The sequence below is a fragment of the Glossina fuscipes genome, unplaced genomic scaffold (genome assembly GCF_014805625.2).
Source record: "Glossina fuscipes isolate IAEA_lab_2018 unplaced genomic scaffold, Yale_Gfus_2 1, whole genome shotgun sequence".
In the NCBI taxonomy this organism is placed as follows: domain Eukaryota; kingdom Metazoa; phylum Arthropoda; class Insecta; order Diptera; family Glossinidae; genus Glossina; species Glossina fuscipes.
In genome coordinates this window covers 26,612,974-26,640,141 of record NW_023998415.1, presented here as the reverse complement: position 1 = coordinate 26,640,141, position 27,168 = coordinate 26,612,974, and the positions used below count along the sequence as shown (strand labels likewise).

Sequence of the window (27,168 nt, the reverse complement as noted above, 5' to 3'; positions counted from 1 at the left end):
ACTTATGAAAAACAAACAAATGATCAATTAAAAAGTTAGAAATTTGCAGACCTAACACAATTAAACTGATCTGTTTATATAAATAAATATATTGAAAGCAAAAGTGCTACCAAACACTACGATTTTTCGCCATTTTAACGATTTTTGCATTCAATTATATCCGCCGAATTATTAAAATAGTGTTGCTAATTAAATGAAACGGAAAATTACTCCATTTTGCGCATTCCGGTGAAGATAAATCGTAGTAAGACATTACAAAAATAAATGGTAAACCAAAATATAAAAACCAGTTATTGCTAAGATTTTATAAAATGTGCTAAAATTCCGGAAAATACGGAAATGTATGAAGTGTGGTTTTCATAAATAGCTTTTCTTCTTTAACCCAAACTAATTTAAATAATGAAATATCTATTGTCCTTCAAGTGATATGGAATCATTATTGTCTTCAAAAAAATTTGTTCTTTTTCTTTGTATGTAACGGACATGTGTGCATGGCGGCGCTACATATTCATGCATAATTACATCGCGCTCGTGCCTAGACTTCTACATTTGATTGAAAGCAGTTATGCGTGTGAAGATGTCTAAGTTTTTCATTTCTCTTCTTCGTCTTATATATTCGAATTGCATTGCATATCTGCTGTGCATCTGGACATGTATGCGGCGCAAAATGTATATTTTATTTGGGAGCAAGCAGACACAACGCACTCTATCTGCACATTTGTATGCATTCATTTTAACAGATACGCTCGCAAAACGGTTTGAAAAGGCTTAAGCAAAGTGCAAAACAAATATACCTTTAAACGAAAGAAATTCGTTTAGAATAGGAAAATTAATACGAATCCACAATAATAAGTATTTTATAGTACTAAGTATATAATAGTACTGTAGGCTTCTTAGACTTTTTAAGGCTCCGGGGTTGTTTTTCTTTCATCGCTTGTTTCTTCTTCACCTTTATTAGTTTCTATTTCTTAGTATATATGGGTGGTGGTTCTATTGCAATTGTCCTCTCACAAACAAACATTACGTTCATTGATTTTTCCAATGATTTTTACGAAATTTTGCAACAATTTTAACCGTTTTGTTTTGTCTTTTTTTTTTCGTTCATTTATATTCGACGCACACAAATCGATTAACAGAGAAAATTTCACTCTAAGCAATTAATTTTTGCACGTATGCAAGTAATGGACTTCAATGGAGTTTTTATTCATTATTTAATTTTCGATTATTAAATTTATATCTTATATTAGTTAAATTACTCACACACATAAATTGAGTAACTGATTGAAAGAAAATTGTTGCTAAAAACGGAAAATTATTATAAAAACGCTTGACTTCCCACTTTTAGTCAATGTTTAAGACGATTTGTTTTGTGTATGTACTGAGAAATTAAAATAAAACACAAAGTTTTGTCTAGAAAGGCCGACCGGCGCCAGTTTCTCTGCTTGCACATAACATTGTTGGATATTAGGGTTGCCATTTCACCTCAATCAAAAATCGCCAATTCAGATAAAGATAATTGTCTTTAATACCAAAATTATTTAAAAAAAAGAAGGAAGTACATCATTTCTGTTAATAATTATTTTTAAATAATTAAAAAGCGACAATTATTATTTTGATTTTTCCAGCGAAAATATCAAATGCCGTATCGAAAATCCAGATGTTTTATTATTCCCAGTTTTCGTTAATATGTCGAAATATATAAATGGTCAATGTTAAGACTTATCGCTTGATCTCAAATTCTGTTCTGATTAGACAAAGACGTTGGTTTGATCGACAATGGTTTTGCAAACCAGCCTCAGCAACCCTTTTCCGAGTTTGTGATGTGTATTTGACTTTCCGAAAATATATCAGCAAAATATATAAAACATAAAAATTTCCCTTTTGCTTGCTTATATTATAATCTCAATGTCACGTGGATCTCGACGAATAGCTTCGTAGTATTTGCTCATAAGCTTTGATTTCTTCGAAGAATGTGCAGCCGAATTTTAAATTTAAATTGCGTCGTTACACCTTTGTCGGAGATGTGACATAGAAGATGATTGCAGCAACATTATTTTATTTAAAGTTATAAATACGCGTTCATTGTCTTGCGATTATTTATTAATAAGTAAATTAATATAAAATTTATTCTGATTGTAGTACTATTCCACTATTCGAAATTATGTCTAATATGTTTTACCAAGCTTTTCTATATACAGGCAATAATGTCCCGTGAACTTGCTTTTAATCATTCATTTACCTGGTTTTACTTAATATATAAGACGCAGAATTTTGTTGGAAATATTTAGATGAGAAAAATGTTGGCCTAACATTACGATTGAAGATGTACAAACAATTTGACTTCACGTATTGTTTATATCAAATTTGCCCTGTATTCGCCTTTTCATATACAAAGTGTGTATAAAGTGCAAAACCTTACGAGAAATTAGATATGATTTTTTGAATTTTTATAAATTTTCATTAAAATTTAAAATATTGTAATCAAGAGATTCCTTCTTCTAATGTTTATGTTTTTGAGGCCCAGTAACTGACTATAATTGAAAGAATAATTTTAACTGGTAATGTAGAAAATCTACGAGATAATCTAAAAACGTTTAAGAAATATTAATTGAAATGTATTTAGTTAAACTAGACAAGCATTTCGCAGCAATAGTTGCACCGTTACGACGATATGGAAGTTTGACATTTCTTGTTTTCCAGTAATATAGCTAACTAGATTTTGATCTAATCATATAGCGATTGTTGGCGAAAAGGACGACATATTCAACACAGTCTGGACTGCGCTGTAAACTTATCCTCTACTTTATATTCTAATTTTAAACCGAAACAATATTTGCTAAATATTTTCATCTACCACATTATTCTACCGCATTGGAATGATTTTCTCTGCGTTATGCTGCTCCTTTAATACCTAAGGAAAAAATTGAACTCATTAATTTTATTTGCGTATATTTTATTATGTTGTAAAAAACGCATACAATAATTTACGAGATTTTCTTCATTTTCATTTCTTGAAAGGAATGGCTGGTAAGACCTTTCCTCTGCATTCACCGAAACCTATACGCAAACCATTGCGTTCGCAATAACCACGAATAATAATTTCGTCACCATCTTCTATGAATTTGCGAGTAAGATTTCCATTGAGTTTGACTGGTTTCGTTCCGCGCCAGCTTAATTCTAGCATGGAACCAAAGGAGTCCTCGGTTTCCCCGCTAATGGTGCCCGATGCCATTAAGTCACCTGGTCTGATATTACATCCGGTAACTGTATGATGAGCGATTTGCTGCATTGCCGTCCAGTACAAATATTTATAATTGGATTTGCATATTAATGTTTCTTCACCATGCTCAGCTAACACAAATAAATAAATTAATCCAATGTTTTCGTTTTTTTTTTTTTTAATTCTTAAGTAATTATAGTATTTTGAACTTACGTTTTAAAGATACCAGCAAATTAATGTCGAAATTGAAGGACTTATCATGCTTTAAATAGGGAAGTACTTGTGGATCCTGAGCATAATTATTAACAATAAATGGCTCCAAAGCTTCTACAGGTATTATCCATGGTGATATGGTTGTGCCTAAATTTTTGGCTGTGAAGGGGCCTAATGGAATATACTCCCACTTCTGTATATCGCGGGCGCTCCAATCGTTCATTATAGTAAAACCGAAGACATTTTTCCATGCTTCTTCAACGGGAACACGTTCACCCAATTTATTACCAGGTCCACCCACAAAAAACGCCATTTCTAATTCAAAGTCGAATAATTTGCAAGCGCCGAATAGGGGAGGCTGGCCGTCTACGGGCAATGTTTGACCCAATGGGCGACGTATTGGTGTGCCGGACACGACAACTGAACTAGCACGGCCATGATAACCGACTGGAATATGACGCCAATTTGGCATTAAAGCATTCTCTTTGCCACGAAACATGATACCGACATTGGTCGCATGATGTATGGAAGAGTAGAAGTCCGTGTAATCACCAATATCCGCAGGCAAATGCATTTCCACCTCCTTTTGGGGTATAATAACTCTTCGAAGTAATGTTAATTCATAATTTAGTTATTATTACGGAGTTATGTACATAATATATATGCATACATACTTTTTAACTAGTGCAGCATCATGTTCTAATTCAGAATTTTTCAACAACAATTCATGAGTTCGTGTCCTTACTGCGTGCCAAGCGTCGTTGCCGAGGCTCATTAACAAGTTCAATGTAGATGATTTCAGCGCGTCCTTTTTAATATAAACGAGGATCGAGGCAAAGCAAAGGAAATGATGAACCGCTTTTTAAGGATTATGGGATCAAAACTACTTTTCATTTACCTGCACTTGTGCTGGATAAAGGTGAGCTACTCCGGATAAGTCCAAAACATTATTGCCAATAGCTACGCATAAACGTTTTCCTGGCTAACGAATACATTTTATAAGCAAACAGCATTAGGTTAAATTATTTCTTTTAAGTTTCGATCTTAGCAACGAGACTAGATTGTCTCAGAATTTACGCTTTTGTTATCACTATCCACACATGTGTAAGAATATTTTATTAATATATGCAAGTATTTACACCTGCATATACACTTTTATAAACCATGTAAAAAAAAAAAAAACTTTATGGGCCCACTTATTAACCAAACCAGTTTGATTACTAGTTTATGTAAATTTCATTCATTCGTTCCCCGATCATATTAATGCTTAAATGTAAATAAACCTGATTGGGGCTTCTTAGCGGCCGCGTAATAAGATGTAACCAAGCGTCCTCTTTGGCCGCTTAGGAACAAAGCACAAAATTTCAACTTCTGCTAAAGGTATCTATTACAGTAAGTGAGAAGTTGTTTGAAATCACGAAACAAGTACGAATATGTTTGTCGTCTCGAAACGATTGAGATGTGAAGGAAAACTCTTTCATCGTCAGCTTTGATAAGATATTTGTTTGCAAGATAAAACAAGAACTCATTTACTCAATACTTATATACCTTCAATTCTGTGTATGTAAAAGTCGGAAGCACCCCCCAAATACGGGCACAGCCTAAAAACAATATTTATTTACAAATGATCTTTTGATCATTGTTGGCGAATTCTTCCCGCAATTTAGCTCGTTTTCATGCATGATACCGAGAGACGTTACACAGGCAACAAATAAGAAAGTTATGTAGCAGTTGCTTTGAAGACAATTTTCCATGGCTACCTTCTCAGATCAATATCTAAAAATTGGAATTTGCGGGTGTATGCCGCTTTATCGATTGAAACTATTTTATGCTAATCGTTTAAATAGCTCCAGGCCACAATAGTAGCAAGTTTGACCCTTTGATTTTGCCATACATAGTTTATTAACTATTGTGGGCATATTTGTAAGTGGGTCGCGTCTATTCTCGCTAAGTAGTTTTAAGCGGTTTTTGTAAATATTCAGTCCAAGTTTTTGATTGAAGGCTATCTATACTTTAACTCTACGCTCTATAACGTATATCTTTAAATATTAGCAGATAGACGGATAGCTATTCATGTTGATCACGAGTTTTTTCAACTTATATTCCAATTCATACTATAAAGTATTTGGATAATGTATTAATATGTAAATTGGAAAGTAAGGATTACATATATATTCGATACATATGAGTATTGTAGAAATGGCGATCATTTAGCGACGATTTCGATAGCGCTTTGCTCATTGGAGACTGAAAAGGAAGCTAATTAAACTATATATTCGGTAAGACAGTGCATTAAAGTATTGTCCCATATTTTGGTAAGTTCACAATTGCAGCTGCCGAATGTCGGAAGAGTTATAAATATCGTGTATGACGAAAGGAATCCCTGGGATTATTTTTAATTGCAAAAAGGCAATAAAAAGTTATATTCGCTTAGAAACCAAACTGGTTTGGCCACTTTCCCGAAACGTATATAAAAAACGTCAAGTATTTTAGTAATTAACGGATCGGCTGAGCAGACGAAAATAACTTAATTGATTTATTATGCTACGCATATGTTTTACAAGATGCGTGTATGGTGCGTCTGTTTCTAAAGTTTACGAACATAATAACTGTTATATTCTCCCCTATTTAAAATTAAAAATTGATAACAATTGGTCTACTGACCAATTCATTTTTTTTTTTTTTTATATATATCTCGCCTAAATTTTTACATATATTCTTGTTAGTGTATGGCTTGATTAAAAACTGAGCAGTCGACTTGAACAGCCACTGTATTATCTTAATGGTTAATCTAAGATTCGTCCGGTAAGAAAATTTAAAAAGGAAAGAAAGTAAAAATAAACAAAATAAAAACTTACATTGCTTTGCGTTGAAAAGACACCATAAGGTAAATTTTGTAAAGGGAAATCACTTCCCTTTGGAACATCGACAAAACTAACGGACATTGTATTATTGTTTTTAAGCGAAAATGATCTTTCTACGTTAAATATTATTTTATGTTTATTAAATAAAATACTTCCCAAGACTATAGCCACAATGGACACAACCAATCTGGAAGCCAGTTGAATTACGACTAAAACAACGACGATGTGGGACTTTATTAAACCATCCAGTTTATCAAGTTAATATAATATCTATCTTATTCTAATAAGAATAGACAAGAGTTGCCGTCTCATTGTGACTGTATATTTATAATATTTAAAACAGGTCGACTATGTTGTATAATGACTCAGTTAGCTAAGAACGTATTGTTTCGTATTTAAACATGAGCGTACATGTTAATATAACATTAGGCAATAATTGTGGCGTACGATTAAGCGCAAATGTTATTTCTTTAAATAAACAAATGGAGTACAGGAGTACAAAACTTAACGCTTATTATGTTACATTAATTAATTAAAAATCAATAATTTAAATTATGTACAACATTTTTACTCATTACGCGGCATGCCACAACTATTCGATTTTCTGCTCGTCTGTGCACTAATCCGTTTGTTGAGAAAATGCTATCATCAAAAAAGTATTGACGAAAGCCGCCAGCACAATCGATCGAAGGGGACACTGCTATGCGTCGCTGAAAGTTAGAAGCGTACTCGCTTGTATTAACTCGCTCGCATTCAGAAATACGCATCCATGACTTATGGATTGGATGGGATTGTATGGCGGGCGTAAGAATTTCAGTCAATGTTGGTATGGTTAGCCTTTTCTGTACTTCTTGTTGATATGCATAAAAGAACATAAACCTCTCCTAACGATCGACAGAAAAGGCGTTGGAAAACTATCGCGACATACTTGAAAACATTTCGCTACAATTTAGAAAATGAGAGCATATATTATATGTAACGTGAACATGTTTGTAATTGCATTTACTAGGAACAGTTTAAAGTTCAAATTAACTACTACAACTACAATTTATAACTTTTTATATATTCACTTACTCTGGAGTATGGATATTATACATTGGTTTAGGAGGTAGCGCATCGAAGCTTCATTGCCTGAAGGTGAATATATAAGTTTCTTAGTCGCTTTAGATTTATATATAAATAATAAGCTTGTAAAGGTAAGAAATGAAACACATTTATATAAGGGTTGGCTTTGTTACAACATTTAACTCACTATATATGTATATATTTATATATATTTTTTATTTATATATATATATATATATATATATATATATATGTATACATATATTTATATATATATATATATTTCTTTCTTCTCGTTTTAATCTTTTGCTTTTTTTATATATAAGATATAATTAATTTCACATAGACCTTTATGTATATATATATGAGCAATGATTGGTGCATTATGTTATTTGTATTGAGAATTGAATTATTTTTTGGTTTTGTTTTTGTTTTATAAATATTTTATTGTGTAGGTACATTAGTTTAATATATACGAGTTTTTCTTTACAAAAACTGCAGATACGCGTTAGTTGTTGTCAAACCAAAGAACAGATCAGATAACATGGAATCGATTTATATAATTTGCCTACACATACTGAATACGCATACATAAATCGTTTAACGGTTATAAGGTTTGTTCGTTTAAGAGTTTTTTATGTACTGCCGCTAACAATTAAATTAAGTAAATATAACAGCATCACTAAATATGTATGGCAGTATGTGTGTACAGATATTTATACATATATATATATATATATACATATATATATATATATATACATATATATATATATATACATGTATACATATATATAAATATATATATATAAATATATATACATATTTGGTAGATAAGTTAAATTAAGCAGACTGTGCATATATGTATGTATGAGATTATTTATTATTTATATATTATATATATTTATAATATTATACATCTTTACGTATATTTCTATAAATATATGTACCGTATTTTCAAAGACATATTTTTAAAAACAAAGAATAATTATAATTAATTTATATTGATGTCGTTATTACATAAGATTTTTTTTACTTCTTGCGTTTGCTTATCTAACATTTGTGCAAATAAACGAATGAACTGAAAAAGTTTAAATTATGAACAATTATTTATTTTTGTATTTAAGATAAACATTTTTTTTTCTTCTTTTTTTTTTGCTAATTACTTATATTAAAAAATTAATGTCTTATGGCGTTTTAATATAAAAAAAAAAAAGAAGGAAAATATTGCCATTTTTTTCTTTAATTATTTATTGTCGCTCACAGCTTGAAAAATATTAATTTTCATTCTTTAGACTTTAATTTTTTTTTTTTTTTTTTTTTTTGTGAAGAAAGTCTAAAACACTGTGTAAGAGTTTTTGTTTTTTTTTTTATTTTTTTGGCTTAAGTGTTAATTATTTACTTAAACATCTTCCAAAAGAATTTGGCAAACTTTTCTTAAAGATTTATTTAACTTTACTTGAAAGCTGCCTTCCACAAAATTTTTCATTATAATTTTTGTTGTTGTTGTTTTTATTTTAATATGCACATTGAGTTAATGTCTTCCAAAAATGTATATTTTGTTTCATTCATTTACTTATAATAGTAATGATAATTGTATTATTTTGTTTTTGTTTTTCTTAAAATTCATTTTTGTTTGTTCAAAAGAACAAAATTTCTGTCTGATTTGTTTTTTATGAAATAAATTCAAATAAAATTGGCATAAAACCTATAAACAACACTAAACTCTCGATTATAAGTTTTTTTAAATTGTTTTTTTTTTTTTTTAATAATTTTAATACATTTTTTTTTATATATTCATTTATAATTTGGTTTTTTTTTCTTTTAATTTGTATAAGCATATATATGCATGTAAATAGGGAAGAAATTGATTGCGTAAGTGTTTGTGTGTTTGTGTGCGGGCGTGTGTGTGTGTGTGTGTGTGTACATGTGCTTGTGTACAATGATGTATGGTATTGTAAACGCGTACATATATATGGTATGTAATAGATTTCCATTTTTTTTCGTTAAATTCTATTAATTGATTTTATTACGTTGCCTTACCGCGCAATAGTTACAAGTTATTTAGTTATAATTTGATATTTGTGAGAATTTTTGTCGTGTATGTAATTTTGTATTCATTTAAAAAGTTATTATTATTATTATTATTATTATTATTGTTATTATTATTATTATTATTATTATGTTATCGTTTGATATGCTGATTCCATATTAATGAACGAAAAAATTTTGAAAGAAAACAAGTAAGAAATTTTCAGACGCCCTAAAGCGAATTCTCAACATCCAACACCATCAGCTTTTCTTTCAGAGTTTTTTTGCTAGTAGCATTCGCATCCAGACTATTTAAGAAAGTTATAGCAAGCATCTGAGTCAGGGTACAGATTGTATTAAGTCAACTTCAACGAGATTTCCGCTTGTAAGCCGCAACGCCTGTTTTTGATCGCGATTTATTTATCTTAACTAATGTAGTGCATGCTTTAAAAAACGGAATAGGCCTAAAACGAGGGATATAGACTTTTTCAATAATTTCGTTAGCGTTCTTTTAAATTGCAACAATACTTCTTGCCTTGTTCAGATTGCTTACACTCCTCACGGTTCAAATACCCAATACCCAATAGTGTAGCTACACTGTAACTACGTGCGTATAAGGATTCTCACTCCATGTTTCAAGTATATGCGACACTCGTCACAAGATTTCATGAAGATTGTGATTTTCAATGAAAAAATTGCTCTGAAGTCCGTGATTGTCGCTTTATAAAACTTCTGACCAGACCTTGCATTCCAAGATACTATCGGTTAAATTACATATGAATTCTGAATGAAAAACAGAACGTGCGCTCGAGATGCCACGGGGTGGAAGCATTACATTACAGCGTACATAACATTTTCACTCCGATTCGATACAAACAGACTAAACATGTAAGTAAGTAACTAAATGATGAATATAATTGAAGAGATTAATGCATTTTTTCAATATTCAATGCTTCAATTATTGACTTGATTTGTTTGTTAGCGCGCAATTTATTCAAAGTATAGTTTTAAAACTAAGTCGGCTTTCTGTCACCAAAAGATAACCAAGAATGTTTATTCAATTTCTTTAAATTTCATAAGCGCAGCCACAGAATTAGTTCATTATTTCGTTTCGGTGTTAGATATTTGTATGAATATATATGTGATTTCGTTTAGGTGAGGATATGTTTTTCTTTTTAATTTGATATTTTTGGTTGTTTTAGATTTTATTTTATTATCATTATTGTTGTTATTATTGTTATTATTATTTTATCAATTTTCTTGGAGTAGAGTTTGAGCATTCAACTAAAGTTATATTAATTTGGCGTTATAGAGGTTTTCTTAGCTTTTTATGATAAATTTCTTATAAAATTTTATCATGAAAATCATATTAAAACCCAAAAATTTCACCTGGAAGCCCTTTAGTGATTTTGCTGTTGTTTGAATGAATTTTCTACTCATCTTGCTTTGGTTTTCTAATTTATTATTATCATTATTATTATTATTTTTACATTTTTTTTTTTTTTTTTTTGGTTTTTTTTTTTTTTTTTTTTTTGAAAATAAAAGTGAAATCTTTTTAATACAAATTCTTTACAGATGTACACATATGCGTGCACGCAAACGAAAACTTGAGCTATAGATGTAGTTGCGCTCGTTACGGAATATTGTATTTGTCACCGTTACTGTTACTGAATTCTTTCTCATCTAAATACAATATAGATTTAAATATTTTGTGATAAAAACATTTATTCGTTTACATTCTTCTACACATGTATATGTATTTATATATATATATACATATATATATATACATATATACATACATATATATATACATATATACATACATATATATATATATTAATAATTTTTGATATTAATTATTGTTTTTGTAACATTGAAATATTTATAAATTAATTATACAAATTAATTGATGCGCATAGGGATTATAGTTAAGTTTGTTGTTTATATTTTTTCTTTCTTTCCTTTTATTTCTTACTGTTGTGTTCTTGTTCTTGTGCTTGTTATTATTATTATTATTATTATTGTTGTTATTATTATTTATTTATTTATTTTTTTTGTTTTTTTCGAAAATGAATGGATTTCTGATTTATTTTGAAAAATAGTTGAAAATTCGCTGGAGATTCAAACATATATTGACAAAAAAGAGGAAAAAGTTTTGAATAAAATTTTATTGATATTTATCGCTTAGTCTTTGAAAAAACTGGATGTGTTGCCAAAGGTTGAAGAGATTTCTTGAGATTTCGTGTTCCTTAATTTAGGCTTAACTCCATCCGACTTAACAAAGTAAATGACGATAAACCATAATTGCACATTAACCCGACATCGCTAGTTTTGCTCAATGCTTTACAATCTCTCCTCCATACCTTAAGAATTTATATTAAATTTTTAAGCAAATATAATAATTATTCCGATCACTGGTCAGTGCAGCAGAGCAAGTTTGAATTCCTGCGTTGTTAATAAGATTTTTGAAATTCTTTCTTGATGCACACCCAGCGGCATAAGTTCATTCCTATTGTAGGCAAAAAGAAAACAAACAGAAGAAAGTTGAAAAATAAAAGTCAAAGATTATTTACATATAATTTTCACAATTGACTTTCTCTCGATGCAATCAAACGAAAAAACATAAAATTTGAAATTTTCCCATATTTTGCGATAACTCGCAGTGCAAACGAACTGACTGGTTATGAAATTATATTAAGGAGTAACTTATCATAATAACTTTCAGTAAATAAGGCTTTTGCAATAAATCCGTGAAATTCTGTGTTACCAGGTAACATAGTTAATGCACAATAGATCTAAGAATCTTTTTATGTATCTACATACACCTACATATGAAATTAAGTGGTAATGAAACGACTTGATAAAATGACAAAAATATTTTCTAAAATACATTGTTATGGTAAGTGCACATTCATAATGATAAAATTTGATGAGGAAATCCGACAAGGACCGACGGACGGATTACGACGTATATGTTCACCATATACAGTCAACTGGTTAAAAGATGAAAATACATTAATTTTTCCAAGCCGTAGGTAGTCAACAGAAATGCGCCGTATGATGCGCATCGAAATCCGAGTTTATACGTTTAGCTATGCTTATTGTTTTGCCGGATTGTTATCTATTTTTGGATTTCTTAACACCGCAACAGAAAGCCGAGTTTTTGGATGTGGTTTTCCTTCAATCACTCTCATGGCAACTAAAACACCATCTTGTTAAGAAATCATTATATCATAACACTTTGCATATTAGACCCCTTTTCCAGATCGATCGTATTAATTGTTGCAGGTGCCGTTCCTCAGCTATGGTTTCATTTGATTGAAATAAATCGGAATGCTACAGCGTTATAGGCTCGTCAAAAGGGGTCGCCATGGATGTGCCGATTTCTCGTCAATATTCTAATGATTTGGGTATTCACTGTTTATTAACGATCATGGTTCAACAACACTGTCCTTCGTATTCGTAGCAGAAACAGTCGCACTTCCCGGATATGGCGTTTATTTTGTTGTTTTTTTTTTTTTTTTTTTGGTAGAGAGGTCAACTTATTCAACTAAGTTGCTCACAGTTTGTGGGGATAACCTATACACATTATTGCATACACTTTAAAGACAATACATTCAGACGGAGACGTGAGACGGAAGCGAGAGTTTATTTAATTTTCCAATATTTATATTTGCTTGCCTTTGAGCCCTTGCCTTTGAATAAGCCAATCCATTAACGTAATATTATGAAGTATTCTATGCATCATTTTTGATAACAGAGTTGCATTTTCGCGGTTACGATTTCGCGTGTGCGATTTCACGATAACAAAAAAATCGCCACTCACGGACGTACCTGTTTCTTCTATAATCAACTTGTCGTCTGACAAGAACAAATGACAGCTTGGCAATGCCATAAGATAATTTCTCGCAATATTCGAAGCGTTCTTGAAGATTTGTACCAAAGAAATCATTCGTAAACACGATAATGTTGCTTTCTTTGAATGTGAATACGACTAGTTGTAGTTCTGCGCGAAGTTCATTAGCTTGGAGCTTCTTCTTTCTTTAATCAATGAAGGTTGTTTTTTTAAATTGTCATCCATTTCTTGGAGTTCTTGCAAAATGCTTTGTATTGGATCGAGTAACTGTACTATGATCATACTTTGGGTTAGAACTGTTTGATAATACAAGCTAAGACACCGTGAGCGTCGGATGAAGACTGTATACTTTCTGGCCTTGGATCGGATTTTTGATGTGAAGTGTGCGAGAAAAATTGAAACTGTGAATATTCAGATCAGCTCTCCCTCTTTACCCCAATTCCTCTCCCGCCAAACCATTTTTTAACTAATATTCGATCAAATGTCCACAAGGGTGGCCGAGTAGGTAAGAACCGCGACTAACAAGTCAGTATTTGGGGGTTCAAATCTCCGTGTGGTAGGGCGCTCGTATCCACAGTGAGTATTCATTCAATAAAGGCATAATGATTCCCAATTGCGCACACATCTACTACGTTGCGGCCATGTCTCTGTATCATTTCCTTTCTTCACTTCTTCTTCTTTCTAGCCGTCACCGTGTTACAGGGGTAGCGGGCATTCCCTGAGTGATTGGTTGAAAAAAAAAAAAAAAATTAAAAAAATTACTTTCTCTGCCTATAAAATTTACATGGTTGTTTGCTGACCTAAAGAATTTAAACGTCCGCCGTCATTTGGCGCTGGGCTTGCTCCGCTATGAAACATATATCTGGGGTCTGTGTGGGACGATAAAGTGATTCGTTGGGAAAAGATATCAATTGCCTACTGTTTCCTCGATACGCAATTTGCTGCGAAACTTTTGAAGCGATATAAGAGTTCATTCGTCAATTTCATGGGGATACAAAAATTTGAGTTTTCAGGAAGAGATTATTTTGCACTTGATTTTCTTAAACTTCTTGCTTGCTTCTGCTGACGTCTTGCAGCTGACGTGAAAATTTGTATATGCGATACGTGCATATAATAAAGGGGTTGATAATAATGAAACAGAAAAGTAAGTTGAGGGAGAGTTCATAAATAGAAATCGCTTTTTATTTAAATAATTTATCAGAAAAGAGATTTTTGTCGATCAATAAATTTTTGTAATTATCGTCCATCTAAAGATTTACGCACGCTATGCGTGCAGTACTAAATGTTTCGCTTGCTTATGACTTCTATAATTTTGTAATTCACGCAATGGTGAGATTTTAAAAAATTTTCGAGATTTTCGAAAAAATTTGATTTTTCTACTTTACAGTACTTACGAATGTGTGGCACAGGGTAGATTAAGTTTGTGCAGATGTATCTAAGGCTCAGAAAGGCTCAGGCCCACCTTTTATTCAAAGTTATATACATTCTGCACCAGTTTAACAATGTCCGTCCCTTTATAGACCCCTTTCGTCTGATGTCTTTTCATGCATTTTTATGTTTAGTCTGCAAGTTGTAACTTTGCAAAAAGCTTTGTTGAATTTAGTTGCACTGTCACGTATTTGCCCAGGAACGCACTATGACCAGCTTCGCTTAATTCCTCGCTTGAAAAAGTGCGTACATGAAAAAAAAACGTAAATTTCGGCGTACTAAATTAATATTAAAAGTTTAGATCGTATTTGCTGAGGTTTTGCACTCCTTCTTATATAACCGTTCCTCCGAAAAGCAAGCCTTTATATCGGAAAACAGATTAAACTGTAATATTTCACAGGGAGAATTTGTTCCTACTAGTAATTTAACATCAAAAATAAATATTTGACCCATGTAGGCCTATTTTGAAGGTCCTATCCCGTATAAGGGTAGTCATGAAAATTAAGACTTTGCATGGCAAAAAAGTTTATAGTTTCGCATATATTTGATATTCGAAAAAAAGGTGAGTTATTATGGTTGGTATGGTTTAAACCATGTCTATTTAGATTTTCGACCCTCTTCAATGTAAGAGCTCCTATGAGAAGTATGCTTTTGGATAGATTTAATTGTTGGTATTTTACCACGACAATAAATGAAGGATTCTAAGAGGCAAAGTGGTATAGAGTGTATTATTATTCGCGGCTTTCGCCGACTTTAATCTTCTTACTTGTTTTATTTACAGCAAAAAGATTGATTTATTATTACTTTCCTACGTTGGCAACATTCACAAATAGCCTGAGGAAGCCCACAAAATATTATATATATATATACGCTTGATGAGCACAAGTCTCTTCATTTGCCTGTCGTATGTTGTAAAAATGTTTACGGCTTACAAAAGGTGAGATGGAAAAATGAAGCTTCACATATATACGCATATGTATATGTTCCAAGGACCAGAAGCTCATCGTAAATTCCGAAATTAGTCTAAAATCCTGGGCAAAGATTTCAAAGTACTATTCAAAAAGACAAGCACAAAAATAGACGGGATCAACTGATGAGGACGAAGAAAAAAACTTGCAACTTCTCACTACTTACAAGGGGAAATGTAGTACGACTTACTATTGCATTTCGCCGATCGATCGAAAGACTAAACGCACTTCCGATTAAAAAAATGCTTTGCAATTATTAATATTACAACAGACACGAAGAAGTTGATAAAATAGTCCCGTTGTATTCTTAGCGTGATATTTATAAGAGGAACCTGGATGCGAATATCAGCTCAAGCAACCTGATAACCTATCTCGTCTCTTAGTGAAACAAGCCCTGCAGCACAGCGATAAAAAATAAACTCTGCATGCGGAGTGACACACTAAGTCAATGTCCCATCAAAATAACAGAAAGAGTTCGCGCTAATATGGTAAACTTTAATGCCATCAAACCATAACACACGGAAAAAATGACGAGCAAGTCTTCTCCTGGAGTGTTGGCAATGGGAAAGAATCGGCAAGTATTAATATTTTGGGCATGAAAATACAAAACGGTGTTTATTGGGCGGGACATGTATTGGTAGTGTCGAGAGATGCAGTCGACGGCCTAGGCTTTTTAAAGCGGTACAAATTATACTTCATTACAGCCCGAATGGGAGATTCTGCAGCAACCAGCGTACTCACTCGGCATAGCGTTTTCTCAATACCACTTGTTTCGATCGATGCAGCATGGCTTGACTGGCAACGCCATGTTGCCAGAAATATTGTAAAATGTTGTAGAAAATGATTGAAAATATTTTGGTTTATTTATATTGAACCAATTTTTCTCAATAAACGTCTTTTTCAGTTCGCATGTGTAAAGGGGACTTCAAACTTTGCTTGGAGCCCTTCTACCGTAAACAAGAAAAAGGCCAGATGCTCATGCGTCCGAAAATGAGATCAAAACTCGATCGTATATATCGTTATATTCAAGGCGAGGTTTCTACAAAAATGTAAGAGACATTTGTCCACCAACTGAGTCCTTTAAGCAGATTATACAGCTTTCTCAGCGTTTCCAGTCACTCCTCCTCCTGTAATTGTATGTATATGGCATAACACACTACCACAAGTCCTCATTTTTGATCGCATTTTCTCTCCTTGAAACAGCCTGCCAGCAATCGTTTTTATCGCCATGACTGATGTCTCCACTTGTAGGTGGCACGTACACAACTACTATACCCTTCTTTCCCATGCCGTCCTATCAATAACCGTTACCGTCGCTATATGTGTAGGGAACATCTCCTGCGTGGTTAGCGTTATACAACAGCAAGGAATATTTATGAAAAGCTTTCAGGCCAATATTTATTTCAGTTAAGTCCTTTTCTCTTATGCAACTCCTATTCTATTACTTTTTCACATAGAATTGTCGTTTTTGTGAGTAAAGGACGCCCCTTTCTATGTTTGACTTGGTAGATCAGATCCCAGAATATATTTGTGTTGATTTCCAGCTTTCCATCTCCATTTTTTCAATTGATTCCCAAACAATTCATGTCGGAGATCATGTACAAGCACAAATTCTTTTAGTTATGGAAGTGTGGCAAATCAAAATTTAAAAAACCAAGTAAGAAAATTGAATTCAGTCGGGATCGAATATTTTATAGCCATCACGGTTTACCCCAAGAGAGACAAAACAAGTAAAAGATCAAAATTCTTATGTTGTATAATGTAGAATGGGCGCAGTTGATATCTTTTATTTACAAAATGAAAGGTTTTGTCGTAGAGGAGTGTAGGTGTGGACGTTGTAGGCGTGTCCTTTGAAAAGTTTTGGAAATTCTTTTGCAAATTTTTAGGCGATATCTTCATTTTCACATTTTTCGCTCCTTTTGAAAAACAGAGGCTTTCTCAGTTTACATGATGCCGTGGGCGTGTGCTACCATCGATTTGCCCATTTTTTTTATTACCAACCTGTTTGCAAGAACTTCCAATGTTTTTGGCAAATTTGAAGTCGATAGCTTTATTTTGCGGCCAGGAGAATATTTACAGACGGACACATTTGAATCGATTTAGGATTTGATGCTGATCAGAAATGTATATACTTTGTGGGATTTCTGATGCTTCCTTCTGAGCGTTGCCAACGTTTTGACAAAAGCAATATACACCTCATCCCTCGGTGATGAGTAAAAAAAATAAAATAGTAGTGCATGATGCCGAACGTGTTAAGAAATGTTTTGCAGCAAAAAACGGGAGAAATTACGCAGACAATGGTTTCTCATTTAATTTGCAAAATGCATTTCCCTGTCAAAGATTTGCTGTTATAGACAGTACAGGAATGCTATTATGTACTTTGGAATGTCAAATGGAGTCCATGATTCATGTTCAACCCAAAATCGCACACACAAACGTAGCACTAAGAAATTAGTTAAATGATAATCAGAAAAGTGGGCCAGATTGCTTTCTATCGAGCGATCATCCTCTCGAGTTCGGGACATTGAAAATTTCTTCGATAACTTGTACGAGATAATAAAATTTTCAAGGAAAATATTAAATCAAATTAAACGATATTTACTTTATTCAAACGAAAACCTTTAAGTATGGCGTTCATCTTGGAATATCTGATTTAGACCACTTTCATAATCGCAGGCATATATAGGCTTTATAAGATCTTTGATAGATAATAAAATTCCTAACTTTACACAAGCAAGCAGTTTTTAATGACCAGACAGTAATAGTGAAGATATTCTCCTTTCGATATAATAAAAAATGAAGTTTAAGGAAAAAAAAAAGGAAACACTTTCAAAGAATTCAGATCGATATATATATTGCAGATCGTAAGCAAGTGACAAAATTATTTCGAAATTTTTAATTAGCTTACGTCATTTGTGTAGTTATTGAATGCTTGCTTAAATGACGTAAATTACTCGTGTTTCCTTAGGTCATATGTTCAATTTTATGTAGATTACATCCGTAAAACTCCTGATATTTGTGGATCAAAGACAAGGGCCGCCGTATTAGATTAGATTAGAAAGGGAATAAATAGCCTTTAAAGCACTGACATGCGTACCTGTTATTCTCTACCCATCTGTTCAATTATCGAAATGGATTTGACGATGATATCTGGCCTGTCGATATGTACTGAAAATTAGGGCAGAGAAGAGCAGACTCGATTAATTTATAAAATCAATGAGATTGGCCCATGACTTTTTCCATAATTAATAAAAATTCAATAATTTTCCTTCTTTTCGCAAATGAAGCCCTCATGATACTGCAGCTTTTAGTATACAATTTTCATTTTAGTCTTAATTTGGTCTTAAATTTTTTCCTTTATAAAATCTTAAGTTAACCGGTCTAATTCGGGTCAAAGATTTATTCGCAAATGCAAAAAAACTGTGTGCAAATGAAGTGGAATATGTGGACAAGAGTTTCAAAGTTTACAAACTTACTTCGAGCGAAATCCTCTGTATCGTAGTATACAAGCACGTAATGTGTAATAAGTAATAAAGTTGAATTTAAAAGTAATGCACCCTATATGGTTTGTGAACCACAAGGGCTCATTACGTTTGTACGGATGTAAACAACATCCAGAAGGATTTGAGGCAGACCCACAATTTGGCTACGATTGTCTGCTCGCCCGTCCGCCTTGCTTTCTTGTATTCACCTTGCAGGCCATAATTTTTGCGATACTTTGGTAAAATTTGGTGCACTGAATGCTGCTAATGCTGCGGGTAACTTTTTCGACCACATCCCATATAACGCTTTATTTTGAAAAATTATTATATGAATAACTGTAGGGGAGCGTAGGATATTTTATGGTGGGCCGCAGCCTCCTATAGTCGTTCTACTTGCTCTAGGTAAGTGCATATTTCTATCACTTGGACAGCGATAATAACTGACGGGCGGAAGGTATGACTAGTGGTATATAAACACCATATTTGTATCGAGTTTCAAAAATTTCTAAACTTAAAACAACTCGCTTCTAGATTTAGATGGTTGTTGGCAATTTGTGTGCGCAAGATGTTATTTCAAAGCTCATTTAGGAAAATTAGTTAACTTCTCGGTTTCTATTTCAAGTTTACAGATGTTGGGAGATAGTGAAGAAAAACCGGCTTTATATGTCCCCATGTGTCAAAATGGTATCATTTATTCGAAAAGACCTTTTAATCTTTATATCTAAAGGAACGAAGAGAGAGAGACAGCGAGAGAGAGAGAGAGAGAGAGAAAGGGAGAACCAATACTGTAATCTACTTTGATGTCCAGAATATCAACTAGCTTTACTAAAGTCATTCTTCTTCGATGTGCTTGAGAGACAGCTTTTGGATTATTCTTAAAGAACTTGCCACACTTGCGTTTTGTATTTCTTATGGGATACATGTACTATGTGAAAAAGCATTAAATTGATTATTTGAAATAATGATTGCAGTAATGATTCTTCCCCCTTCTCTTTTATCAAAAATGTGGCCACATAAGTAGCAGAAATGGCTTAAGCGATCATCAATTCATTAAATCAAAACCGCTTAAGTTTAACTTATAAAGTCATTCGCAGCACTTTGACCAATGGTTTGATTATAAAATCGCTTTGCAGGGGAAAGCACCAAAATGTTTTTTATAAGGTTTAGCAATTTTTATTGCATAGCTAAAATAATATCATTGATCAGACAACTTGTTCGATAGAGATAACTCTGTGCTGCGTCTTTTTTACTTCTAAAATCACCATGATTAGCTTTAAGAAGAGGCTGGAAAAAGAAATCAAAAGCAATCTCGTTCGAATTGCCATAAATATATCGTAAAGTGTGACACACGATTGGTTTTTAATGAGAAACCATAACACTGTTTAGAAAGGCTAAAGAGAATTTAAAATCCATTATATTTGGTTTTTATAGGCTCTTTAAATATGTATATATATGAAGAACTATGCGAAAAACATTCTGCATCGTTTTCTTACTTACTTGATTTACTATTGGACGCATAGCTCTATGATCTAAAGTGTTCGTTTACGAAATGGTTTTCATTTCTCGTAATAGGATTTAAATAAAAAATGATTTGAAATGATTTGATAGCAAAATTGCTATAGAAAGCTAAGTAAATACGTCAACCCAATTCTAAGCGACTTTCGTTGGTCTTCAAACATCGAAACATACTTTAAAGAGCATTAAATAACTTTCAATGAGAAAACAATCACGTGTTATAATACCGCTTCAATTGAAAACAGATTATGATTAAGAGTACATTTGACGTCAAAAAAGTAAAGATAAAAAAAAAAAAAAACGATACCGCTATAGATTTCCCCTAAAAAATACACCACATCTTAGTCCTTTCTTTATCTAATACTTTTGAAAATTCAGCTTTAAAAAGCTTAAGAGCATTGGTTTTTCAAATTTCATCGATCGCTATAAATTTTCATTTTCAAGAAAGTCTCAATCCTTTTTGAAAAAGAATAGGCAGCTCGTCGCGTACCTACACAACTGATATAATTGTACCAGAAGCTTTATAAGGAAAATTTACAATTATATTTATGATTCATTTTCCTTTTCATATCTCTTTCTATAATCAAACTTCAACTTTTTATAGTAATAGTGAAGTATAAAGTTATCACTTACCAAGTTCTCGTCCAGCTGTCTTTCGAAATTGATTTTGAAAACCGCACTTTTAGGAAGATTTTGAAATTTTCCGCGCAAGGAGCGCAAAATGCCGCTCCATAGCCAGCTCTGTAATGAAAATACAAACTTTTTTTTAAACGAGTGCTTAAGCATTTTTTTTATTATATTTGTTATTTAAGTAAATTTTGTAACTAAGTGAAGAATTTTAATTTTGATTTTACTTAATTGATATAATTTTTGTTGTTGTTTTGTTTTTTGTATGCGAACATCTTTTTTCCTAATCACTTTTTTAAAATTTAAAACTATTTTCTCTTGTTAATTATTTATTAGTCACAGAAATTTCTTCACTTAAGACACTTTTTGAAAAAAATTTTTTTTGTTTTTTTCTCAATGTATTTTATATATATTTTCTGTTTGATTTGGTATTTGAGAAAAAGAAAAAAATAAAAAAAAAAAGTAATATGGAATAACTTACCCGCAGAGCTGTTTACACACACCAAACTCCAATCTTGAACTGTACTTGGCTAAGGACAAACAGTGACAGTATATGCTTAAGTTTTCTAATATTTTATTTGTGTTAGAGTTGTCCTAATATCTTACGTAGGCAACTGTGACGTTGCTTACGTTCAACGCATTTTCATTAATCGTAGGAAAAATCATGCGCAATATCAAAAAGATATGTCAGCCAATAGTATGCAAGTACTGTCAACATGTGCATGAAAACGCTACGTAGGAGTAAAAGAGAACGTTAAGTAAGAAACTGATGACGTCAAACAGTTAGTAGTCTATAAAGAGGGAAAATATGGCTGTAAAGGATATAGAAAACGGCTGTAGGTGTTTTGTTTTTCTATTTTAAATATCAAGGAACACACACACACACACATACACATACACATACACACACACACACACACACACACACATACACATTAATATTGGAAAACAATGAAGAATTTTTTTTATAAATTTACACATGCACATGTCCACGCATGTAAGTTAAATTGTACTTGAAATGCAATTATTTAGCGACAATGGCTTCCAATGGGTATCTTGATAATTTGTAGTGTATAGAAATAATTCGCTTGATTCCGTGTTTTTGTTGCTCAATGAATATAGGAATTTCTTTGCAGATCACTGGGTGAATATAAAAGGAATTTACTATGCTTTCAATGACGTATTGTTTCAACGTTTCGCACTACACACAAACATACACACACACACACACACACACACACACACACGTGTATATATATATATGTATATACACAAGGTACATAGGTATGGGTAGGATTTTATTTAAAACTACCATTTCTACGATTTTCATAAACCTTTGGATACATTTAATCCCTGTTCATACCTACTACGCATGCAAATATATAGATATGTATGTATGTATGCTCTTATAGATGAAAACAACACTCTTCCATTAAATTCGGTCAACATTATCTTTATTTACTTCCTTATGGTCCGTTCATTTGCTATAAGAGTTCTTTCCCCTTTTTTCTACTACTTCTACTTTTGCTTATATTTCGTATTCGCAGCATATGCATGTGTTCACATATACTTGTAAATACTTTCAGCAGCTTTCCAAATGTTTCCACAATTATATTAATTGCGCTAGATGGTTGTGTGCGTTCATGCAAATTCATGGCAAGTTTTGCTAAAAAACTTTATATTTTATATATTATTTGGTTGCATTCCGTAACTGTTTGAATATTGAGTAACACTAGTTACTCACTAGTACTCCATTATACTTTGTTTTTCCGCCTATTTAAAAATAGTAGTAACTTTTCATTTCCGAAAGAAAATACTATTTTCGCTTGAAAATCTTAAGTTGGCTAACGCGTTGCCTATAAAAACAACAAACATTTTTGCATATTTAGGTTACAAGGCGTATAATCGATATCTGGGAAAGCAAGGTGCGTGAATGTAATAATAATAACATATAATATACAAACATTTGCACATTTTGCTCCGTCATTCTCTCAACAATTTCCTGCAATAGAATAACAACCGAGTTAAGCAAATAGAAGAAGCTTACGATTGATTTTGAAAAACTTTATAAATCAAAAGAAAGAAGATATCATTTTTTATACAAAAAAAAAAAAAAACGGAAGAGTAGAAGAAAGTGCGGAAAAAAGTTAAAAAAAATCCAAAAAAAATCCAGAGGTACACTCATAGTCCATTTGAATCGAAACTAGAAGCATACCACTAAGACGATTATTAAGGTTAAGCTAATATGATATGAAAATTAATTGAAGAATGTCATCGACAAGACAGGATAAAGGACAACTAGTTCAAGCATATGAACACAGTCCGATAATGAGATTATATTATATTTACTATTTAGAAAGACTCCCCAAGGCAGATCGAATAGCTGACGATTAAGTTTAACTTTACTTGAGTTCGGTAAGTCAGTAGCACTTTTCTATGGAGAAAACAATTAAGACAAGGCTCGAAGTTTCTCCAAAGAATATCGAGTAATAATTAATAATAATAGCAATGAAAATAATAGTTCCTACCCTAACCTCCTTAGAGCGTAAGACGTGACGGGTTTCTGAACAGATGTAATTGGTTCAACACTGCAACTCCAGAAAATCATCTAAAACGGGCGTCACATTTTTCCTGTAAGCTGTCGATCGTTCGGTTCTCTGTCGTTCTGTAGTGAATTGAGAAAGTGCTTAGTAGTGAATGCATGCCTCCTTAAGAATGAAAACTTTTTGCTGCTGCAGACTTTTTGGCCTTATTATCACGGGAATGAGTACTATGTAGCCAAATTTTTTAATCGATTTATAGGAGAGCGCAGTACGATTTCAAGTTAAAGGAGAACAACGTTTTGCCAATATTTGCTACATAAATAGTGAGTTTTGATAACTGATATCGTAATGCTTGTATAGGGAAAATTTTTATTTGATTCTGCGCAAAACCTTTCGTTTGAGGCCCTACCAAAAATGGAAAATCGAAAGCAGCATTTTCGCTATACTTTACTTCTATTGCTAGTGAAAAGGTAAAAATGATTCTCAAGCAAGAAAAAAGTTATTGGATGCATAAGGAGACGATGAATGGATAGAATGCCAATGATAGAATTGGTTCGTGAAGTTTCGTCTCACATCCTCGAAAGACTATTAAGAGATGGTAAAGACAAAATAACGGCATTTATAGAAGCAAATACCCTTATGGTAACTCGCTAGATCACCGGCAACTTAAGTGTTTTAAATACCACTGTTGTTTTGGCCATAACGTGAAATTTTTTTCCGAATTTCCCAATACGTATGCGAAATGTGTTCACAAAATAGGGGTCTTTTTAAATTTCTTGGACTACGAAAGAGCATCGTTCCGGAGTTGTTGAATATCGTCAACGACCATCCAGATTAGTTTGAAAGAGTCATAACTGGCGATGAAGCAAGACAATATGTTTACGAAGTCAAAGTCACACCCTATCGGCCAGGAAAGCCAAAACCAAAAAAAGGAAGCCAAGTTCATTCAAATGTCAAGGTATTTGCGCTATTCGATTACATTAGCATGGCTCGAATTCGAGTGAATTCGTGAATATTGAAGATTCGCTACGAAAGCCTCCGAAAGTCAGTCAGTTGTGTTTTACAATAAATAAAGACACATTGAAAAAGTTTTTAAGTAGGTTAGAGACTGAAATTACACTGTGGAAATCTTTCGAAATATGCGACTTGTCGGTTTATACCCACCACCGAAGAAAGGGCACATATTAGCGTGCGAAGTTCCTGCACACCGGATGGCGTTGAAAATGGGCGAATTCTTGATTTTTCCTCATTGCTGATAAACTACAAAAGTTTGTATATTCGATGGATATGATCTTACAGAACCTGTACGGAAACTAGAAAAAAATTCGACCACGCCCAAAGAGCATGAAAATTGCTTTTTTTCGAATTTTCCCTTTTTTTTTTAAATAAAGGCTATGGGTCCAAACGATTCGGTCATGGTCGAAAATAATTTTCTCATTTCTTGAATTATAGGAGTTTAAACCGATCTCGCTCTGGTGCTCCCTTTCTGTGTATTATTGAGGTTTATAAGTAATAAAGTGAGAAAATTCAAGTAGGAACTGGCGAGGCCGACCATCATTTCGCCTAATACGGCCATTCAATCATTTTCCTGATAATATAGCAAACATTCTATGATATTTATCTTTATATAAAGGCATACCTTTCATGAAAACCTGCTCAAAATTTAAAAAGGTAGGTTTGTCTGTCAAAGGTCTTATTACTTTTTAGTTGCTTCCGTCGTAAAAAACTACAAAGTAAACTTTGTCACCATAGAAGAGCTTGTCGATGAGAGGGAAAGTGTGTCTATCGCAAATGCTTCCGGGTATCGCATACACCACGTGTACCACGAATTATGTACGATATAATAAATGCCGTTAAATTGATTGTAGACGAAGCCCTAATCTTTTCAATTTTTTTTTTTTTTTTTTTTTTTTATGTTTGCCAGTTTTTCAAATTTTCGAGAGGAAAGTGAAATTTAATAGGTATTCTTGGATCTTTGATTCAATATCAAAACGTTTTGAGAATTCATTCACCTCATTTGAACTCAAACAATCAATTTGATATGCATATCAATGCACGAAATGGCTTGAAAAGATCAATTATGTGTAATTATTGCAAGCTATAAAGAGTTACGTAATCTTGCATAACTCATATCACAGCAATATATAGAAATAGACTGTGGAATGAATTTAGGTGATAATAAAAAAGGTTTTTGGATTTCTTCATTCGTTTCTCCTCGTTTACTCGTGCCCATTTTCTTCCTTTACCGCATAGACACATTCACTCTTGATTTTTCATAACAGTTCACTTAACTTGCATACGAATACAAAGTTATATCTTCGATCGTTGCAAAAATGACATTCCAAACTTGATTGCCCCTTATTCGCTATAACTCTTTAGTGTTTGACTAACGCTGATAAATTTTTCTTTTAAAAATGTAATATTTGCGCGAAGATGTATTAAAATATTTAGAGATTTCGAGGCTTTTCGTTCACTGTTTAGCATCATCTTTCATGTTATTGTCTTGAGATGAGCATATACGCTTTATTTGCACTGCAACGAATACGGTAATCCGACCTATAACGCGGTAACCGTATAAAGCGTTTTCATATTACGCGATTTCAGTCCCCCGTATAACACCTGCATTCCCCCATATAACGCGAATATTTCCCACATACATATTTCTGTACTGTGAAATATATAATGATTTTCACGTGTAAAACATTCGTTGATACCAAAAACAGAAAAATGTTTTGATGATTTAGGTTATACGCGTTATATGGGGGAATATATACCGCGCAACCAATCTACCGCGTTATACGGCGGATTACTGTATTTATTTTACTGTTAAAAAATAAAGCGAACAAATTGTAAATTGTTAAGTTCCGTTGCAAAAAAAATTTAATCACATGTACACACTACAGTCCAACCTGTTTTTGTGCGGTAGATAAGGACCGCAGAAAAAAAACCGCACAAAAAAAAATATTCAAAAACTTCATAAATAGCTATAAGAAATCATTTTTCACAGCATATTAAAGAAAATTTTTTTCTCACTTAGAAAATATGTCAAAGCTTCACGAACTAGCAAGAAAGTGCTTTCCAAACATAATAAATAATTAAATTACACATTGAAACATTTAAAAAAATTTTAATTTCTAATTTTAAACAAGCAGAAATTTTCAAGAAGTGCTTAATTCAATACTACTCGTCGTAGTTCAAAACGCGCATATTTTTGCGATGAACTGGTTCGTAATCGCTTTCGTCACTTGAAGATACTACAGTTGATTTATTTTTTGTTAACATGTAGCCGGTGATAAGTTTTTGTGACGACGGTCGTTTGGTCAGCTGTTTGTAAACGTCGCGATAGCCAAATA

The 27,168-nt window shown here is 32.5% G+C and overlaps 2 protein-coding genes across 2 annotated transcripts; both read right to left on the bottom strand.

Annotated features, from left to right (window-relative positions):
- Window positions 1-2,311: 2,311 nt before the first annotated feature.
- LOC119632081 (fumarylacetoacetase) lies at window positions 2,312-6,541 on the bottom strand. The gene is made up of 6 exons (XM_038024788.1): window positions 6,292-6,541; window positions 4,332-4,415; window positions 4,108-4,241; window positions 3,434-4,035; window positions 2,979-3,351; window positions 2,312-2,911 (listed from the first exon to the last, which is right to left on the bottom strand). Exons 1-5 carry the CDS (start codon window positions 6,376-6,378, stop codon window positions 3,005-3,007), a joined length of 1,254 nt encoding a protein of 417 aa, XP_037880716.1. The 5' UTR covers window positions 6,379-6,541; the 3' UTR covers window positions 2,312-2,911; window positions 2,979-3,004.
- Window positions 6,542-11,430: 4,889 nt separating this feature from the next.
- Window positions 11,431-24,516, bottom strand: LOC119632574. Its single transcript, XM_038025544.1, has 4 exons — window positions 24,499-24,516; window positions 21,754-21,866; window positions 21,279-21,386; window positions 11,431-11,905 (listed from the first exon to the last, which is right to left on the bottom strand). The coding sequence occupies exons 1-4, from the start codon at window positions 24,514-24,516 to the stop codon at window positions 11,815-11,817; spliced, it is 330 nt and encodes a 109-aa protein (XP_037881472.1). The 3' UTR covers window positions 11,431-11,814.
- Between the last annotated feature and the right edge of the window lie 2,652 nt (window positions 24,517-27,168).

What these genes read in the sequence shown, in the direction of transcription:
- LOC119632081 (XM_038024788.1), bottom strand. Translation starts at nt 6,378, where the DNA reads ATGTCCGTTAGTTTTGTCGATGTTCCAAAGGGAAGTGATTTCCCTTTA. An exon ending in TTTATCCAGCACAAGTGCAG is followed by an intron (nt 4,242 to 4,331) that starts GTAAATGAAAAG and finishes TATATTAAAAAG; the next exon opens with GACGCGCTGAAATCATCTAC. An exon ending in TTTGCTGGTATCTTTAAAAC is followed by an intron (nt 3,352 to 3,433) that starts GTAAGTTCAAAA and finishes TATTTGTGTTAG; the next exon opens with CTGAGCATGGTGAAGAAACA.
- LOC119632574 (XM_038025544.1), bottom strand. An exon ending in GTGTGTAAACAGCTCTGCGG is followed by an intron (nt 21,387 to 21,753) that starts GTAAGTTATTCC and finishes TTTTCATTACAG; the next exon opens with AGCTGGCTATGGAGCGGCAT. An exon ending in GACAGCTGGACGAGAACTTG is followed by an intron (nt 11,906 to 21,278) that starts GTAAGTGATAAC and finishes TGCCTACAATAG; the next exon opens with GAATGAACTTATGCCGCTGG.